Below are 21752 nucleotides of genomic sequence, written 5' to 3'. Positions count from 1 at the left end.
ATTATTGAGGCCTGCCATACACTACATGATATTTCCTGTAATTGTGCTATCACAGACAAATTTTCAATGTCGCAGTGAAGTCATTACAGTTTTAGCTTGATTGGTGGTTAAATGTGATAAGGTTTTTCACTTTACTTGTTTGAAACTTGTGCAGTGTATGGGAGGCATACATATTAAGGAACATAACAGAATTCAAATATTTGCCAGGAACAAGCTATCTAGCCCATCTAGGTCTGATTATTTTGCCTACTTCATAAACTATTCAGCTCTGCATAAAGCCATGTCTTGAGCAAGTGTCTGCCCAGCTACATGTGCTGGCAAGCTGTTAACCACAGTGGAAACTCTGTGTAGACGGAAGACACAATCTGGACGTAGTTACTGTTCCAGCCAGCCATAGTTCTACACAAGTAGGCTTTTAATCGACTACATAGCATGACGTGCATGCTGCTACTCTTCTTCTGCTGTTACACATTCCAGTGAGCTTAGAGTACTTGTTGGGATTTGCACATCTAGCGCAAAATGATCTGATGATCTGAACAGATTTTGCTTCTGATGTTTTATAAGAGGGTTAACACGTCACTCTGTCTCAAAGTGAAAAAAATGTAATGTATATGTATAGTGTGACACGGCAAAGAAAGACTTCTAGAGTACCTCCGGAAACATTTTCCAACAAATTACAAGCTGGCAGGTATAATGCAATTACAACATGACCATGTAGTTGTACAGAGAAAGTCAATGGCCCAAAACATGCTTTCTTACTCAAAGATACAGTATCTCTGTGTATGCCACGACTGACCTTGAATCAGTGAATGTAATCACTGAACTCTTACACATGTATTTCACTCCTGACCTTTGAATGTAAATCAGTGCCATCAGTGTATGTCCTGGTGTGATTTGGGGATACCACTGATTTCAGGATTAGCTGGTTGATAATTGAAATTCAGCTGGCTATACGGTCTGTAAAGCAATGTTAAGCAGTGTAATTATTAATTGTGTGGCTTCAGGCTGCATTTAGTGATTTTGTTATCAATTAATCTGTCAATGTTTAACTACCTACAAAAAACATTTGGAGGTACAGTAGATCCTCAAAAAGATTCAGAGCACAGTTCATGCTGCTTATTGCGCAAGCACTGTGAATGCTACCAGTACCATATTAAATACTGATTCACTAAAGTTTTAATGCAAATCAAGGAAGTAAGAGACTATGCCAAAATAATTAGTGAGTCTGGTTAGCGTGGCTACAAATGTACAAGACCAATAACTGTGAAAACACATGGACACAAGGTCAGGGAGGAAGAGAAACTTCAAGCTTTTTCCTGGAGATCAATGCAAAATAGTCAAGACTAAATTCAAGAAATTTAATTACAACGGAAAGATGTTTCCATTGTATGTGACGATATGGCAAATAATGCCAATACTGCAATACAGTACAAGTTAAAAAAAAGATGAAATATTCCAAAGACCAAAGAAAAGTGCTCTTCAATTGAATTCTTGTATCAAATCAGGAAGGGGAGCTGAACTGAGGAGAGTCTTGAGGATAATGTAATGTAATCTATGATTTGTAAGTGTATTGTATTGACACCATTGAGTCACTGACGCTAAGCAAATTAAATTACACCATGTTACAAGCATTGTTGTCTGGTTTTGCTGTGGGTATGTTTCACATAGCCTATGCCTAATGACCTAATTTACAATGGCGTACAGTAAGCACCAATCTGATTTAGCTCCTTGGAGATTTCCATTGCCACCGGCTCTCAGGCAACCTGTAAGGGAGCCGTCAAATGCTCTGAATCCAATTGTGTACGGTTATGTTGGCTATAGCCCACAATTTCTACTGATCTTTTACTACAGATGAGTCTTAGGGGGGAAAAGCTCACAAGCGTAACATATTTTTTTAAAAGGTGAGCACATAGGGTGTCCTTTGTTGCTTTATCCAGACAGAAAGGGTTACAGATAGAGAAAGGATGACAGGTCAGAAGGTGCCATGGCAGGGATGAAGCCCCAGATGAGGCGGCACACGTGGGCATGAAGACCAGCCGCTCCATGGACTGCACCACAAGTCCTGCCCAAAGATTAGTTGAATGACCAGCAAATAGACCTCTTCAATATGTGATGAAACAGCTTACTGTCGCATTATTAGAATTGGACCATGCAAAATGAATGATATTTAAGTAACATGGCTGCAAGGCATATAGGAGAAGCCGAGATCTAAATATTTGTTTCTCAACAATAAAATAGCCTTCTTAAATTAAAACAGAAAACAAAGTACAGGGGGCAGGTGCATTGTCATCGTTGTAATCAAACTATTTTAGCATTGGAATGGCTTGGTGTTAGCGATGTGAGGTGATCACCGAATTCTTCCTCTTTCAACTGTGACAGATGCAGTAGGTTTAACAAATTTACACATATTGAATAGGCCATGCTGCACTGCTGCCAGGTCTTAAGTCATTTAAAAAATATATGGTTGATAATGAATGGTAATTTGCGATCATCTTTGTAAATCAGACACTCCCTGTATCGAGCTCATTTGCATAAAATGTGTCATTTGGCACCAAAATTTATGTAGATAACACAAATTAAATGTGCATTAGGCAGACAGCACACTGTGTCACTATTTCCCTGGTAGTTAAGTTTCATATGCTTTCCACCCATTGAGGCTGCTTTGAGAATTGTCTGTAATTTTTTTTATGACACTTGCAGTGGTTTAAAGGCCACAAAAGCATCACAGCCTATTGTGGACCCCACTCCAGTGAAATAACACTGGACAATTCACTGACAGTGTGAAGGATCTCAACAATACTACAATATTGGCCACAATTTCTTAGACTGACTTTCAATTCAAACTGGTCTTCTCCATTTACGATTTGATCTTGGAGGCTGCATGTGTCATACAGCTCATGTGATGGCTTGAGGCCAAAGATAAAAAATATTTAAAACTGAATTCAGATGAGCGCATAATGGCCCCATTCATTTTCGGGAGTTGCTTGAGGCAGGACATTTTTTCACCTTTGGAGGCATTTCATTGGTTCCTCAAGCACAACGGCCGAGTAAAGACTAATGAAATGCTACTAAAAGTGCTGACAGCTCAAGCGGCTCATGAAATTGAACAGGCACAATAGTGTCTGGTAACTTGGATTGATTTCATTAGGCTTTGGGCAGTTTTCTTCTGATATATTGTTATCTTTCAGTCCTGTTAATCATCAAACAAGGATTCAAGCAAGTAATGAACAACAGCCGTGGGATCCCACCTATTATGCTTTTGTTTTGTAAGACTCACTTTTACAATGTATTAAGCTAGTTAACCAAAGCGGGTTAGCAGTTTAATTACCACATTCTTACTCAATTTCCAAGGGAATTTTTCGTTGTTTCATGGATTGTTTCAGAGCCAAGCATTGCTATTTTCCTCTTTTTTTAATGATAAGCTAAGGACACAGAAACAACTGCAATGTTAGCAGTCTTCAAGGTATCATGGATAGTTGTAGCTAGTCAGCTTCCATAGGGCTCTGAGTATCACTTGTTAGCAACTTAGCTAATCAACTAATTAAATTTCATCTATGAATGTATTCATTTTAGATTTCATAAACAAAAGTGGTCCTGTGCTGGCTTATGTTGTCTTTGTATTAGTGAGAGTATTGGGAATTAGACATAAAATAGACTAGTGGTCCTTAATCTCGGTGTCTGGCGTACCACAGTCTCCTAGCTCTTGTTTTTGCATTAAGATCAACAACCGATTCTGAGCAAAGAAACCAAGTGACTTTGGTCTCATTAAATGTGGCTGTAATTTAAAGTTTTCTATGTGACACACTCCACAATGGGGGTGCTGGAAAATGTGGAGGGAGGAGGGGTTATAGATTGTTGCTTGTCCAATTTAAAAGGAACTGAGTTGGCTATGTCATCGCTGTTTATGTTGTCAGATATGTTTCACTAAATGCCTAGTCATAAAATATCTCATCCTAGTAAGTATACTGTATATGGTTTATAGGCCCATCATAAATTCACTCTCCGAGGTTAAATAGTTCTTCGTTTTACCCTCCACCTATGACTGACAAGTGTGTTGTGCCATTCAGCGATCAGTTCATTTTATAGTCCATTTCCCTTTGCACACTAAACTACATTTAACCTCAAACTATAAATTATGGATTCTATAGCACTCTGCTAAGAATACAGCATAGAGTAGTTGGCTAAAATGGACATTGGTTAATATACGGAAAAAGTATGTCTGACATCAAGCATCATGCCGTTCCCCTAGCAACAAAAGATGGCTTCATTAAATTCAACAGAGAAATGTTTTAACAAAATAATCGATTTGGTATTCATCAGTAGCATTTTAGTTTTTCAGGGTGGTATAGAAGCACTTTGACAGGAAAGGTCAGTGGCTCAGCGAAATACCATTTTTAAAGGCATACTATGCATGATTTTTTTATTTGAAAATATTATAAAATAACTATGTTAAGGCAGTGGCTATCATACAATGTTCCCACACCGAGGGGTGCACTCAGCATAAAGATTGTTATAACCTGGCTAGGATTGCTGTATGATTAGCAGGAAATCAAACAAGGGTTAAATAGCATACTCTGCTGAAAGTTCCAGCTAAGACCAGCTGGGATACTAATGTGTTTTTGACGCTTCCAGCTGATCATAGCTGGTCTGTGGTTAATAAAAATTGGTTAAACTGGCAGAGCAATTTGGTGGTCAAACTGACATGTAGGCTGGTCAGCTGGTGGATAGCTGGTTGACCAGCTAAAAGTATTAAAAATACAGCTTAATCCAGCATGACCACTTTAGGCTGATTTAAACTGGAATTTTCAGCAGAGCAGATAACTTGAACCATTGCATTGGTATATATTATGTCAATAGCTTCCAGCCACTTGTTTCTCCTCTCGGCTTCTGTGGCCTCACTTGAGCTCATAGTCAATCAAAGAGGTGCATTTCTATCGCTGTTCTATTTATATTGCAATATTTATAATGCAATACGTCTTCGCTGTACAGTACCTGTTTCTCCATATATTTCAGTGATGTACAACTATGCTTTTACCCCTTTTTCCCCATTGCTAGGGTTTTCAGACCTAAGCTATCTGGATATCTGACTTTTTCCATCTGTATCCCACCTGTATTCACATGCACACATAAAGCAAAAAAAAAAAAAAAGCATACAGTAGAACTCACCGTTCCCTCTCTATATGGCCTACATAAATCTCCCCTCTATGCATATGTACAAACATCTACTGTCCATATGGACACACAGGTAGCGATGACCAAAACAGGTGGAAACCCAATATTAAATTACTAACATGAAGTTGGGCCACCGTGTCCCAGCAGAACAGCTTGTATCGCTATGGCGTAGAATCCATGTGTGGGATTCTGCTGGAGGAAGGCGGAACCATTCTTCCACAAGAAGGTCAATAAACTCATACCTTGTTTATGGAGGTGGAAAAATACTGTCTCAGATGTCTTTCCAGATTCCCCCTTTGAAATACTTGATTGGGTGCAGATTTGGTGACCGAGAAGGTCAAGACGTGCATAACATTGTGGTGGTCCCTGGTGCTAACATGGCAACATGTGGTCACCGAATGGTTTGATGCATTCAGTGAGCACAAATGCTCAGTGGAGAAGAGCACTGTCCTTGTGTAAGACACCCCTTCCCTCCCACCAGAACCCTTTACTGCTGGAGCCAAGCACTCAGGTCTGTAGGCTTCTTTGAGTGTGCGCATCCTGTGCACTTGTCACTGTCGAGAACATGGTGTAACTCCCATGCTTTCAGTAAAGTTTGTTAATAAAGTTTTTTACCCAAGTGTTTCTGCCTTTTTGCCACTACCTGTACATGTATGGCATGGAGAGAATTGGTAATGGCATCAGTCGGCCACAGCAGAAGCCTAAGGCCTGATGTAGAAAGACATTTAACAGTCTGTTGGCCACTGTGACTCACTCAGTAACTGTAGCAAGAAATGGGCACTCTTCATTAACTCTGGAGTGCTCTGTCTAAGCCGGAGGCAGTACACAGAGGCCGGGTTCTGCCATTGTGTATAATGTGCTTGATGTTGTTATTGTCTCAAGGCAGATGACTATTGAGTAAAAAAAAATGAGTTAAAAAACGATAACTGTGTTGCACCTTACAGGAGAGCATAGGTCTCATACAGCATTTTAGCCTTGAGGGAGGCTTGCGATAGCAGTGAAACAGAAAGAATAGCTAGATCAAAGGTAATGACACAGATGCACAGATTCTGATGGTGAAGAGTGAGTAAAGAAAAGACTTTAAAAATGCTGTTCAGCTTACACGGGGTTTCGGGTGATGGAGCTCAACTGATGAAAGAAGAAAGGAGCACATTTTCAGCTGATTTACTTCTGTCTGATTTCCACATTAACCAGGACTGTGGAACGAATCAGTTTCTGGCTTCTGCTCACGTTAAACACAAATGCAATAAGACCCACTCCTGTCACAAGGCTAGTCATGTCCAATGTGACTGGCGGCAAAGCACACACACTGATCGTTCGCCCGAGATACATAGCTGTGCACAATATGGAAACCAGAGGAAAAGCGAGAGCCTGTCTTCAGCCCCGTATGAACGATATGCCAGAAAGAGACAAGGAGAGAAAGGAACCGAGAAAGAAGAAGAAAGGCATGAAGACAAAATAAAAGGTGCGAGCCACAGATAGAACAGAGATGGTACACGCCACACTACAAAATGGCCACACCATACTGTAAATGCAGTCCTTATCAGCATGCCCTCACATCTTTATACAAACCAGTGGCTGACAGTACTAGGTTAGTAGGACAGTAATAACGCAAAAGAGGGTAATTAAAACTACTGGGAGAGCCTTCCTTACGTAGTCACTCACACACATTTGCCTTTTCGTGCTGCGTTTCATTCAAGGTCATTTTTCAAGGCCGGGGGCGACACAGCACTAATGAATTCCGTTATCAAAGTGTTCTGGCTACAGTGGAAGGTGGGAGAGGAGATAAGGAAAGATCTTTTTTTCCCTTTGAGAATACGGTGATTTGAGCTGGCGCATGACAGAGGATGGGAGTGACCGAAGGTAGACAGCCCATCCGTCTACTGCATTTCTGTCGCATGGATGGCTTCGCCATCCCCATTAGTGAGATCTCAGAACCTCCTGTTCTAAATCACGTTTGTTGACACTGTTCCAAGTCATTTTTTTTTTTACCTGTTCATTGGCTGTTTTTTCTTTTGCAACAACTGTCCAGCTGCTGAAATGATTCACATTTGTCAGTAAATTGGTAGTTTGCTAGACATTATGGTGAGCTCCAGTTCTTTGGGGATGATATAGGGTAAAGACCAGGTAGCTTTCCAGCAAACCTGATAAGTGTGAGCAGCAGGGTGAAATGAAGACCAAGCATGACCGGTGCCAGGGATTCCTAGATCAACAAGAGAGGAAACACAGTCGTCTATGGCATCGAACGCAAAGTAGGGAAGAAGGACAGGTTCAGTGAAGCGGCACTGTTTTTTAATTTGTTTAGCAGATGGTAACGTAACCTAGCGTAGGCACTCGAGCCGCCCGGTGGCTCGGTAGAAACAGTGTTTCGACTTGCAGACGTGCCCCGAGGCTTTGTGGGAAATCCAGAGAGCGCCAGCCCGCTCACCATCGCCACAGGTCAGTGCGCAGTTGCGCGGGGCATCGCACCGGGCGGGCGAATTTCGGTTGGCCGGTTTGTCTGTGTCTCGTCACACACCAGCGGCTTCCTGTGGTCAGTCGGGCACCGGTGTTCTGCAAAAGCCAGCTGGAGATAAAGCGTATTCCTTCAATGCACCGGCTGTGCAGCTCGGCTTTGCTCAGCCTGCAGTGAGTAAAGCAGTTGTGGCTGGCAGTAAGCGCTTCGGAGGAGGAAAGGGTGTGCTTATGTGAACATCACAAAGGCTGCTGATGAGACTGGCCTAGAAACAGAACTATACATTATATACATTATATTATAAAGTGGAAGAAACATGAATACCTGTGTTAGACAATCGATTCAAAATTATTTTATACACAGTACAATGTCCAGTGTTAATTCACCTCTTAACAGATAAAATTTGATCCCACTAGATTGTCTATTAATTATTAAATTAACACTGGACATTGTACTGTGTACTTGCACAAATTTAGAAAATGATCAATTTATACTGAAGGAAATACACTGAAGGAATTCATGTTAAGTACCATAGTTAAGCTTACAATTCTATAGTATGTCTGCTTTCTTGACTACTATAATTAATATTCTGTTTGCAGCTTAATCACTGTTTAAAAATACCTGAACATCTTGTGTCTGATGCCAAAGTGCCTGATGGAAGTTAATGCAGCCCCTAATCCCAAACAAATCAGTGGTTGTGTTTGCTAAACACACAAGCTACAGCAGCAGCCAGGTATTTTTTAAAACTCCTAATGAATTAGCCTGACTGCAAATCCATGGTCTCTCCCTGTGCTCTTTTTACCCTTGGATTGTTTACCTAAAACACTCTTGGGAAAGCAAGCTGTCCTGACATCGATAGCTGGCAAAAGGTGCTTACACAAGGGTGATTGTTAGCCGCCCTGCTCCACTGCACATTCGCACAAAGGGCACAAATATATGCAGATACTTCACCCACATACACACAAGAACAAAGAGCCTGCGTGCTTGTGCACACAAACACCCAGACGTGCCACACGCACATACACATACATTTGCGCATGCACAAACCTATGTCTACATGCACACTGCTCACTATTTTGGTGACTCATGTGGGCCAATGGTACAGTACATGTGCATCCTGATTAAGGAAACTGTGGGCAGCGGATCAGCATGGAGCCGCTCTCTCTCCCAGCACCATGTGACTTGCACACTAATGACCTTTCATAGGGAAGAGAGTACGGCTGAATAATAAATCAAACAAATGGGCCGGCCAATGAGGACCGAGCACGCAGCCATTACCGCTGTCCCGCCATTATCCAAGGGGATACATCCATCCGCGCAGGACTTCTGGGTATTAATAAGGATGATAACAATAAATCACCGCTGATATGCGGAATTCATTGCTGTGCCAAATGAATGGAGATGTGTGTCTTCCTGCTTGTAGAATAGGTTGTCCTCATAAAAAAAAGAAGCAGCCTTAAAAGGTCTCTTTATTCTACAAGCACGGTAATCTACTACCGTCATTTCGAAGTAGCCCGTCATGCAGTAATTAACGCTTGTTGCCTGATATACTGTCGCCGCTGATTCTGCAGACTGCGAAACAAGCTTGCTATTTATTTCTTTTTAAAAGCGACTTTTTTACATACTGTACCACTAGCCTGAGGAATGCTGTGTCCATAATTTAATTTGAAGCATAGATGGGCTTCACAAGATTGGCGGTTTCTGGGGAATAAAACAGAAACAAACAAAAAAACGCTTTTTTTGTTTTTGGCAAACAGGCATTGCATTGTACATGAGGCCCATTGCGTGCATCTTTGTTGCAGGGATAAATCAAAAGCAGGCGAATGGTGAAGGACCTTTAAATAGAAAAAAGCAGAGTTAGATTCATTCAGTAAATTCCTCTCTTTATTTGTCGGCAAAGTATTTTACACCATGTATGAGAGAGTGAGATTCACGCACTTAATATAATGCTACAAAAATATAGACTTACACCATGTAATTACATGTTAATAAGAACAGCCAATGAACACAGACCTATGTGTTACAAACAAAACTGTGTACAATATGTGTATCCTTACTTTTATCAAACAGTCATATTGTGTTATTGACATGTTAATAACATGGTAATTATCCTTAGGGTCCAGTGAAACATCCGCTAACATCAGACACATTTTTTCCAATGCAAAATAATCAACTGGTAAGAAACTGGTTTGGGATAATCCAAGTGCAGCAACATCAATGCATATTCTCACATACTCAGTATCACACATTCATGTATTATAGGCTGTTTAAAAAGCATTAATCTCAATTTATCAGAGCATTAAACTTTCAGACTAATTGGTCCTTTTCATGCTTTTTTTGGGGTCTTCCCTGTCTAACTGATTTCGGACTGTATGTTTTGGAACTGTGTCCCACTATATTGTGGTTATCAAAAAATTCTTAACCTTCCATTTCTGCCTAAAATAAGTATCCCGGGACTATCCCCTGTCTAGTATGCATCAGAGAGTTCCATGCATTCTATATCAACTGAAAAACTATGCCATTGAAAGCATGCTGCTGAAAAAACACCTCAGCCTTCCAGTTTTGGAAACATGCATGCAGAACCTTGTGAGGACTCAGTCTTGGTGACCATTGTTTACAGTCAGATATCCTGGCAGCTCTGACTGGCGAAGTGCGGGAACCAAACAGGATGTTCTTGGCGATAAGACAGAGGGAACAGCTGACTGGGGCCTCGGACAACATTGACCTTGATCATCACTCTTTCAAAAAAAAAAAAAAAAGAAATGGCAGAACAACCAGCTCCTCTGATTCATCCTCTCTCTCTTTTTCTTTTTGGCCTCTCACTCTCGCTCCCCCCTTCTCTTCTTTCTATTTTGGCCTCTTGCCTTCGCCCCTCTCTGTCTCTCTGTCTCTGTCTCTCTGCGTATGAAAGTTAAATCCCCCTATCTCCGCCTTCATCTCAATGAGTCCTCTGTGTCTTCTGCTCTTTTCACTGCTGTTTACTTTGGCCCCAGCTCTGTTTTTCCCTTCACTTCTTCTCCTCTGCCCATGTGCCCAAGGGAGTACTTTGGAGTGCAGGAAGCCCTCGAACATCACTTTGACGGGCTCCTCAGATAGCGAAAATTACCCCTGATACACGGGCCGGGCTACAACAACAATTTCAATGCCACACACAGAGTTTAATGCTCTTTATGAGGCCCTGCGTTCCCTTTAGCGACTCAGAGTGGAGCACTTTGCCGTAAACCCTCTCCACTCAGAGAGGGACAGATATAACCCCACCTTCACCCCCACCTCTCCACTTCTTTTGTGTCCCCCCCCCCCATCCTGAAGACACAGAAAGTCTTAAACACTAACAGAAAGGACCAGTTTATCAAGCACAATATTATGTTATGTATTCACAAACCCGTGCTGTATTGCCTATGTTCCACATAGTAGACAATTAAATAATAGCGTGGTAATAACATTGGGCTGGCTCTATTTAACAAAGAATTTTCTAACAAGGAAACATATGGAAGCCTATACGTGAAGCCGTCACACCCTCCTGCCACGCCCGTCAGCTGGTATCAAGGGGAGTGTTCCCGCTTTTTGAAAGACAGTTCTGGCAAGAAAGCAGATTTTTTTGGTATGAACCTGCCTTGTCATATTTGCTGTATGTCACTGTGCTGTGCATTTCTATTTGGCTAACAATGCCCAGTGCCACTGGGATGCAAGAACCATGACGCTGAAAGTCTCTATTCTCGTTACGACCTTGCCAGCACACGCTGAGCTGAGTTTTGACATGCACCAGTAGCCATGAAGTGATGTTGTGCTTCAGATTGACATTGAACATCACAAGCAATGTTTTCCTCCACTTGTCAAGGTTTGTAGTTGACAGAACCCCAGAGAGACCCGGAAAAATATAGAAAAAGAGAAAGGAAAAAAAAAGAAACAGCATTCTTGAGAGGGCGGCTAGAAACAGGCATTCCGCAGGATGCGCACACTAGTGTGCCCTCCCCGAACTGATGAAGGATATCTCTGCGATGGGACTGTCCTACAAACACGACTGGGCTTTCCAAACAGGGATGAAATAAAATATGAAAAATCAAGGACTATTTTAGTTCCATGCAAAATCTTGCATTAATGGGAGGTCCTGGAGCTCTCATGTAATTGTTATTGTTTTAACTTTATTTACATACTGAATTTACATATTATAAATGAGTACAATCATACATATTTACCATGGGGATTATAAAGACATTGAAGCAAATGGAACTGAATTCAAAATAATAACCTCCAGTTTATCGTAACACAGTTCACTGCGCCAATGTGAACACGCTGTATTTGCCCTTGCAGTTCAGTACTCTTCCAGCAAAACCTGGCTCTAATCGCCAACATGTGACTGTTTCCAAACTTCAGGATTAAGCACACCCTCCGCCTCAGATTCACGTACCCTCTCTGCCGCTACAGCAGCCTGAGAAAGAATAAGGGAAGAGAGTGAGAAAGAGAGAAGGGATTGTGTGGGGGAGGGCTGAAATGCTCCTACCTTAATTAAGACAAATGAGCACCCCCTCTGGGCTAGGACAGGGAAGCTGGGATTGGGGTGGGACAAGGGGACTTCTTGCTCGGTGGTTATTTTTAACTATCTTACAATCATTTGGGTAACACACACACACACACACACACACACACACATATACACAAATGCACCACTGAGGGGATTCCCTCAACGACACCCACCCGTTTCCTCGTTCATCTCCATCCCACCTGTCTTCTCACCTGGGCACCTCGCACCCCAGGGGGCCACAGGGGGCTACAGGGGTACGGGGGGGGGGGGGGGGGGGTAAGACGGGCTGTTGAACGCCGACGCGCTGACCCCCCCGCCCACGGGCGCACGCAGAAATGCGGGAACGGCGGGGCGAGCGCCGCGCGGTGATGAATGGATGGCGCTCGCTCCGAGGCGCACGCCATCGTTTTTCATTCAGGCGCAATTAAAGAAGGCGAGAGAGGCCCTCTGTCAGCTTTATCACGGACTCACGACCAGAGGCCAATTTGATCGCCGGGCGCTGGGCAGCGCGTCGTGTAATGGCCACGGCTTTTCGTCCCACAGGCCTCCAGGGTCACGGGTTTTCATTCGATTGCTCCTGTAAAAAAAAAATCCGCGGTGTAAATGGGTTGCTGAACATGTATGACGTTCATTTGTGAAAATTGTCCTTCACAAGGGCGTTTACTGAGCAAATGTGCAATGTCTTTTTTTTTTCCCCTCAATGATTTAAAAAGCTTCTAATAGTGACAACAATGATATCTATTGTTTTGCTGGATATATTTGCTTCTACGTCAAGCCTGGTATTAATACTTTTATGCTAATTAAGGCATGAATAAAATTAGTATACATGAGAATCAGTAATAACCAATTTTAATCTCCAATAGGGAACTGTTACTATAATCTTCCGATTTTTTATTTATTAGTTTTGTTTTTTATGTGCAGGAGCTGCACTCCAGTCCAGTTTCTTCTCTTACATTAAATACAGAGCAGATGGAATGGCTCACTGGGTTCATAACACTGCAGTTAAACTTTTAGAACCTCAACAGTCACTCAACACACACGCACACGCACACACACACACACACACAACAAAATATTGTACTCGAGCCATAAAGCCATCCAATCAATAATCTATAAATGCATTCTGACTCTGTGTGGGATTTTATAGTCTTGCCAGGTCGAGCAGTAAATAAAATCAGGACAGTCACACAAGGTAGGAGACTGGCCCTCAGTTAAGTCATTGGCCTCTTGTGAGACATAAAACTGCACACTTCCCAGCCCCGCTGCTCGGAATGCCGAGCTGAAACCTCTCTCCCATCAGCCAATGGGGTTGAGGCTTACATCATTTTCAAGAATAGGTTTAATTTACTCCTGTATTTCCCTGCATATTTTAAAATTTGATTTAATTAACGGCACCTTAATGAACTAGGCTTGCACTGGGAGTGAACTGAAGTAGAAAATGAGGGAATATACATGTTTTTGTGAACATTTTCATTAAATACACGAAACGTGACTGGTCTTTCCCACCAAGCTGCTAGTTAAATTGGGCTTTTCAAAACCCATTGTATTTGACCGTGGAAGGGCATGAAAGAAGGACACAATGTCGCACTTTGGGCACAAAATAAATCAAAGGACGAAGTGAAAGGCAGACCCTGTCACTCAGCAGCTCCTTGTTGAGGGCAGGGTGGGATAGAAAGCAATTTTTTGTTTTGTTTTTATCTCAGGATCTTGAAATTAGCTTTGGATATCTCACGATCACAATAAAGCTGGGTGAAAAGGGTTTAAAAAAAAAAAAATCTGCGCTGCATTAGCCATCTGTTAAAGTGGACTGTGCGTGAAGGTCACAGTTAAGGTGAATCCAGACTGTTGTCACTGAGGAGAACAATTGGGTCTTTCTCTCCTACTGTAGCTACGAGAGAGGGCAGAGAGAGAGAGCAACAGAAAAATCAAGTAACAGAACAATAGAGGGAGAGAGAGCAATGGAGAAAGAGAGAGCCATATGAGAAAGAAACAGAACAAATAATGAAGAGCGAAAAAGGGAGAGGGAAAATCTATCTGAGTGATGGTCGCGATATTCAATGATCCTCTCTCTCATTCCTGCACAACAGATGGCAAATGAGCCCCATGCTCCCAAGTGATCTGACTGGCGTGGTGGCAGCAGTGCCCATCTTCTGTGCCACGGCCAGACAGGGGTGCCATCTTCCTCCTGACAAAGTCGAAAGGAGTAGGGAGCAATGAATCAATCAGCTATATTCTTACAGTGCGAATGGGCCACTGGTATAAATTGTGACTACATGAATATAATCCCCCATCCTGAAATGGCAAATGCTGTATAACAGTCTGTGTTGCTCCATAAATCAATCAATGACTCTTCTGAACCTACATAAACCATTTCAGCCAGCAGTCATAGTGATTTTGCTCCTGTGTAATTAAATTTATGAAAAGCCAGTTTTATCTGGTTCACCCAGAATATGCACAGCAGCTGCCCAATACATCAGGTGGTTGGGACCTTCCTCTTCTCCCCCTGGTGTTTTTGATGACGCCAATGGCGCCGATGACGCCCCACTCAAACTGCTGGCTCTTGAAGCCTCTCCTCCCAAAACGCCCTCAGTTGCAGTGACTCTTCTTGTCACGCAAGCCTCGTCTCCCAGTGCGTGACACCCAATGAGGGCGGTGGGGGTTGCTGGTGACAGGGCTCATAGGAGACCTAAATAGAGAGAATAGACAGGAAAGGCCTGTTGGAAATCTCATCCTTATTGTTGTGTTCTGCTCAGCTTACAGTGAGGTAAACACTGCTGTCACTGCTGTTTTTTTTTTGGGTTAGGGGGTCAGTGGGAGGGCAGAAATGGGAAAAATGAGGCCTTGTCCTTTACCAAAACAATGAGGGGTGAAAACAACATGGATGTCTCAGGGTCTAGGGCCCTGTTTCACGAAGCAGGATTAATAAGTTAGCTGGATAACTGCACTGAGTAAAACCTGCCAAAATCTGGATCATGGACTAAAGTAAAAAGACCTTTTACTCAATGCAACTCAGTAATCCCGCTTCATGAACCCCCCCTTCCACCCCCCCCCCCCCCCCACCAGGAAGCGGTGACAGAAAAAGTTACTCAGATGTATTTGTTGTGATACATCAATTCTGTGCATTTTCCCATCTCCCCCTTTCACACCTCTGTCTCTCCCCTGCCGTGTGGAGGAGCAATGTTTAGCTCCCTTGGGGGAGCGTGTAAATGTGTGGCAATATGGAGGTGTGGATCATCACTCATGGGAGGCGCTCTGGAGGGGTCGCCTTAAACAGGTCTGGGGCAGTTTTAGCGACAAACCCCCCTTCCCCCCTCCCCATGCTGCCCCTCATCTTCATCCTCTACATCAGCGGATAGGCCTAATCTCTATGCATGACAGGAGGCCTATTATTAAGGCAGTCCAGGGTGCCCACATTGACCGAACTGGAGATTACAGTGTTGTCAGCTTGTCAACTTTAAAGTGCGTCGGTCGTTTTACGGGGAAGTGGTTGGAGGATGGGGCGAGGGAGGATTTGCAGGCCTCGATTTGGATTCTCCTGTCTGCTTGACCTCAGATAGTGTGCTACTGGGCACAGATCAGAGGTCTCGTGATTTCATTCTTATTTTTGGCCTGCCCTGGGCATCATGTGACACGGTATTAGTTGATAAATGCGCCAGTGTGGTGAGGGCTATTAGTCATGTCCAGTGTGCCGTGACTATGGGTAATGCTCTAAGCATTCCAAGGAATTTAGATAAAAATTGAATTTCCAAAATGCAAAATACATTCATCGCTGGCCTGCGAGACATAGGGACCATACTTGTGAGAATTTGGTCTACATGCATGAGCCACACACACACACACACACACATGCAGGCACGCGTGCACACACACACTTTCAGAGCCTAGTTTGCCCTATGAAACATACCTGGCTTTTCTCATGTTCACCCTGTGGTTTATCATCACAAGCCTGACCTCTGTTACCGAGACACACCGCATAAACAAAGAGAAGCCTCTGGTGAACCCCCTCTGTCTGCCTGTTTCTTCTCCGGTGAGAACATTGTCCTTATTTGGGCTATGTAGAAGGGAACTAAAGGCTCCTTGTCTATTTGGGGTTCAGGCCTGGATAAGCTTGGATATTCATTCAAATGTCTCTCTCTGTCTGATTAAGTTTGACGTCAAACATATTTTATTTTAAGAAGTTGCCAGACTTCACAACTTGTGTATACACAGTGCCCCCAAAAAGTATGGTAATGGTGGAGTGAAATTAGTTATTTTTTCTATTCACTTAGGGCATTTGGATTTGAAATCCAGAGTTGAATATGAGACAAAAGCACTCACGCTCAGCTTTTACTTCATGGTATTTATATGCACATATGTTTTACTATTTTACAGCTATATTTATTGTCTCATATTCATGACCTCAGATCTAAATGCCTTAAGTGTAAAGCATATACCATCCATCCATTTTCTATATGGCTTATTCCTGGTCAGGGTCACACAGGGGGACTGGAGCCTATCCCAGCTTGCAGTGGGTGACAGGCAGTAATACAATTTGTACAGGTCGGCAATCCATTGGAGGGCAACGCACACCATTCACTCACACATTCATGCCTACAGGCAATTTATACTGTCCAGGTAGCCTATTGCTGTGGGGGCAAAACAAAGTACCTGGTGAAACCCACACGAACTTGGGGAGAACATGGAAAAGACAACAGGAAAGGTCCTCAGTTGGGATTTGAACCTGGTACCATATTGTCGTGAGACAGCAGTGCTGTTTACCGCTCCAGATATCCTCTCTTTTACGTAAGTGCTGTTAACTATGCTTTCCCACTGAGATTAAAGAGACCTGGTGCGAAATAGAAGCCAATTCAGCAAGTAAGCAAAACAGATTGATGATGCTTGAGAATAAAGAAAGAACATTCATATTTTACCTTAATAAGTACTTATATATGTACTGCACATCTGAGGTACAACTGCACAACACGTGAATTTTAAGTCAAGCACAGCACCCTGGGTAAGCGTGCAAAAAGTGTGAACCAATGATTCCATTTTCTATAGCTTCACACTGTGTGTTGTGTGTGTAGGTGGCCTCCGACTGTGCCGAGCCTAGTTTATCTTACTCTGCTGAAAGGCGTGAAATTGTACATCTGTAATGGCTCGCACCATGGCTGCAGCCTCTTAACCTCGCCTCCCCCTCCTTGTCTCGGGTCCAGATCTCCCAGATGATCTCGGAGGGGTGCCGGGAGGGACTCACGGAGGCCGTGCTCAACCGCTACAATGCCGACCGGCTGCCGCCCTACAGCTTTCCCACCCCCCAGGCCCCAGTGGTCACCGCAGCGCCCCCTAGTGGCACCTCGGCCGCCGCCTCCTTCTTTGCAAGGTAAGATGCCAATTTGCGATATGCGACGTGTGTGTATTAGAATGTGTGTGTGCACATAACACAGCTTACATCATAACAAACAACTAATATACACATTTTTCAGTTGGCAGTGGCCAGAAGTACCTGTTAGGTTTTTGCGTGTCATCAACAGTACCATTGTATGTGCACTGTCCAGCAGAGAGGCCTGCCTTGAGGCCCTTTCAGACTGATCCCAGATCAGTCTTCAGATTCCCTTTCCCCATCACACAGCAGGGACCCCTCTCTTCCACGGGCTGCCTGTGGCCTGCCTGCAGCAGATGAGCTCTTTCTGCTGCACTGGCTGAGGGGACAGAGGCAGCAGCTGGCTGCATGCTGGACACGCTTGCCAACCTCCGCTCTTTTGAGTTGACACGGGAGGTCGCTGCAATAAGACAGGCCAATAAGCTGGGCATTCCAAAGTAAAAGAAATGTAAAATAAGGGACAAAAAGTCCCTAAGTCAATCGACCCAACAAAAACATTTGTTACATTTGTTAATGTAACTTTATATACTGTACACAGTAAAATATTAAGTGTTATGTTAATTCTGAGAGAGTTTATTTTAGCATAAATTTGATCTCCCTTGGGCTCATGAGAATTAAATTAACCCAGCATATGGTACAATGTACTGTAAGCTTGATGATTTCTCTCACACATTTCATGACCTGTAGGAGTGTCTTCCTACCTGTCTTTAGTCTCCATGTAATGTATGTTATGTTATAAACCTTTGGATGATTTAACGAATGAAACATTTATTGCTCAGAATGGAATTATTTTTCCACAAGAACCTGGGCATAATGCATAATACATAATACCATAAAGCAATGGTAATTCAACATTTGACAGAGGTTATGAAAATACTGAACATTAAAAGATGACTTAGCCTATAGTTTACAGTAAGAAATAAATAATGCAATAAGTTTAGAATAATCAACAATTCATCAATCAAATCATCTTTTGATGGCTGACTATAAAATAGTGGCTCCCTAACCCTCTTTAGTCTCTGCATAATGTATGTTAAACATAAACTTCCACCAAGCTTTTATCATTAAAGAATTTCCAGGAAAGTCTATTGGTGTATAAACACTGCTGTATAAATGTCATAGAAGATAATTTTTGCTGGTTGCTATTTAATCAGTATGTAGTTTGAAGTGCTAAGCAGATGTTCTGCATCAGAATGATATCCTCATTGTTAAATTGTTCTTTAGAAGGACACTTTGTGATTAGTGAGGCTAGTTTTAGAAACCAACAGAGTTCACATTTGGTACTTATTTTTTCATTCATCTTTTCAAATGCTTCCAGAATCCTGTGCTGTGTGTGCAGGATAATGGAGGACTATGGTTCACACTCCTGAGGTGTGATTAAGTTTTCTAACACCAAGGAACACAGAGTGACCTTTCTGCTTTAATCCCAAATTCATCCCAAACCCACTTGTGCTCTGCTCTTAGTTCTGGTACTTTCCACTCAAATGAAGCAAAAAAAGAACTTGTTTGACAAAGAGCAAAATGTTGGTATATATTTATATAAAACCTTGGATCTCTCTGGATCCAGTGCTTGCTTCTCTGGCCCTAACAATGTCTAACAAAAGTAAGCCTGACAAAAAGCCTGTAATGTATAACAAATATAAGCATCTATTAAAGTTTTAGGAGAAACAGAACACACTGGTGTCTGACACTTGAAGGGCAGGATAAGAACAATGAAAATAGAAGTAGTGTCAAATCCTGTTCACGATTGTGAGAATGCAAGAATAACTTTTGGACTAAAAGTGAACTGAAGCCAGGCCCGCCCTTCCATATTAAGCTCCCCGTGCACTGGGAACAAGGTGTGCTTTTTCCAGAAACCCAGAAGGACCATGTTGGTTCCTGAGGGTTTGTTCCTTTCGCCTCTGACATTTGACATCGATTGTGTGCTTGTTTCTGGTCACAGTGATTCTGTATTAATCTGAATTATGCGTGCCCTGAATTATGTGTGCAGGCACAATAGCAGTAATTATTAACTTAACACAGCTGCTCCAGGGAATTCTCTGCTTATAATGGTGAATTTTTCCAGTACTTTTGAGCTGAACTAATTAGCATATATGGCCAGTGTACATATGAAGAAGAAAAACATTGATCAAAGGCAGCTTAAAGTTTAAGTTAGTTCTGCGTGGCAATATCACAAAAACAAAATGTCAGAATAAAAGGTAAAAATTTTACGATTTCAATAAGTGATTGATTGCTTAGTCCCCTATATTTGGTTCATATTAAGTTGCAAGGCCATTCCCCGGTAGTGATATATCATTGTGTCACCTTGGTTAAAGTAAAGTAATTATTAAAGATTACACCGTAGACATTATGGTAAAGAGTAAAATAACTATTTATATTAATAAATTCTGTATGAACAATTATCTTAAATTAGACCCACAGGAAATGTTCCAGTTTGATATTTTTACCCATTTTCTGTTTACATTTTTCCAGCTTTGCATCATTACTAAAGGCTTAGTCTTGCCACAGTAATAGTAAATGTTTCTTTGCTCTTAGTAAGAGTACAGTATCAGTGAGCCCCACTCCTACATAATATTATCTTAATAGAATAAGTAGACTTCATCATAACTTATTTGAGTTAGGCGAACATTAGTAAAGTATGAGACGTTTGTTTAGTTTAAACCGAGAGGATTCGTTTCAAAGCACAGATGTCTGTCTCCTCAAAATCTGGAGTAAAAACATACACTCTCTTTGTATGACAACAGGCACTAAATATTTCAAAGAAACATGTTGACCACCCATATTGCATGTTTTTCCCAAAGGGGTATTCATAGAAGAATAACTTGGGACTGACCACTTCAACCATGAAAAGTCTTACTGTTACTTTAAAAGACAGAGAACACACATGAAAGCTGGACCCCCTTTCTTACCTCCTGTGTGGGGAAAAGAGGCTGGCTAGAGTATTTTACAGGATGAATTATTCCACTTCACTGTCAGGCATACAGCATCTGCATTTGGGCAACATGCTGTGAGTCAGTTATGGAATCTTCAGTCAGTTGCAGCTCAAGGCAGTTTAGATGAAATGCTAAATTTTCACCTTGCTCTGAGAAATGGTTTCTGTGGGGCTGCATCAGTTTCTATGAAGAACATAAGCTTCTTTTTCTTAGCTTGTGCATGATCAGGTGATGATGCCACAAATGTAGACAATGCCCACAAAGCCCCACCTTCCAAAGGAGAGACTGAGGTCTCAATGAGAGAGAATGCAGGACAGTTTTGTTCCTCCATTTAAAATTGTATCGAAGAAATCCTGTGAACTTCATTTTATTATTGGTATAATTTTCTTTTCTTAAAGTACTGTGTTTTATAGCACAGACGTCATAGCCTGAATTAGCTGGAATCACAATTCTGGGTTCTATGATTTGTGTGTTTCCACTGACTCAGATTTTCCCTGTAATTTTTTAATCATTTCGAAATCAAGTTCCTAATTAATAAGCCGGAAAATATTAGCTGCATAAACAAGGACCGATGTTATGGACCCATGATTCATCAAAGCAGGATTCCAGATTCTTAAATAAACAGCCATGGCAGCTTGGCTGTTCACTGCTACGCTGGAAATGAATCCCTGTTCCAGAGCAACGATCAGAGAGAAGCTTGTGCGGTTAGCTAGAGCAACAGAGTGAGTCTATCTCTTTTTCCTTCCTCTGTCTGTGATCAGCCAGGGGAATATTAACAGAGAGGACAGCAAAAGAAAGACAAAAACCTCACACGCCCAGAGTCACCAGCTTCTTGATTTCACATACAAATACAATATGAAAATTATCACACAAGAAAATGTTTATTTATATGACTGCACATTATACAAACATTTGTGAGATTGTGCCAGGTCTATAGCCACTGATGCACTCATGTGAGGTACTTTGAAGGTGGAGGTCTTATCAGTGCATCCCCAACCCACCACCCAGGATTTATTGGTTGTGGAGCCATCAGCTGCTTGGGCGATTTTGGAATATTTCAGAAAGGGTTCAGTAACCAGCTTGGTGGGTCGGACCGGACCGGGTCACTGTACTGCACCCACACTGTGCCACATTCAGGCCTGGTCAAACCTACAATACCGAATGACCAAGCCTGGCCATGTCCCCACCGTAACCCGTGCCTACAACATACCACATCCCTGCTATGCCCAAACCAGTACCTGTCACATCTGTGCTATGCCCAAACCAGTACCTGTCACGTCCGTGCTATGCCCAAACAACTGCCTGTCACAT

The 21752-nt window shown here is 42.3% G+C and overlaps 1 protein-coding gene across 1 annotated transcript in view; it reads left to right on the top strand.

Annotated features, from left to right (window-relative positions):
* The window catches only part of kif26ba (kinesin family member 26Ba), a 118096-nt gene that overhangs the window by 46938 nt on the left and 49406 nt on the right, over positions 1-21752 (top strand). The window contains exon 4 of the mRNA XM_035381528.1: positions 17342-17508. Within this exon, the coding sequence (XP_035237419.1) occupies positions 17342-17508 (167 nt within the window). The remainder of the gene's footprint in view (positions 1-17341; positions 17509-21752) is intronic.

The sequence above is a fragment of the Anguilla anguilla genome, chromosome 1 (genome assembly GCF_013347855.1).
Source record: "Anguilla anguilla isolate fAngAng1 chromosome 1, fAngAng1.pri, whole genome shotgun sequence".
NCBI lineage: Eukaryota > Metazoa > Chordata > Actinopteri > Anguilliformes > Anguillidae > Anguilla > Anguilla anguilla.
This window is presented reverse-complemented; position numbering and strand designations above follow the sequence as displayed.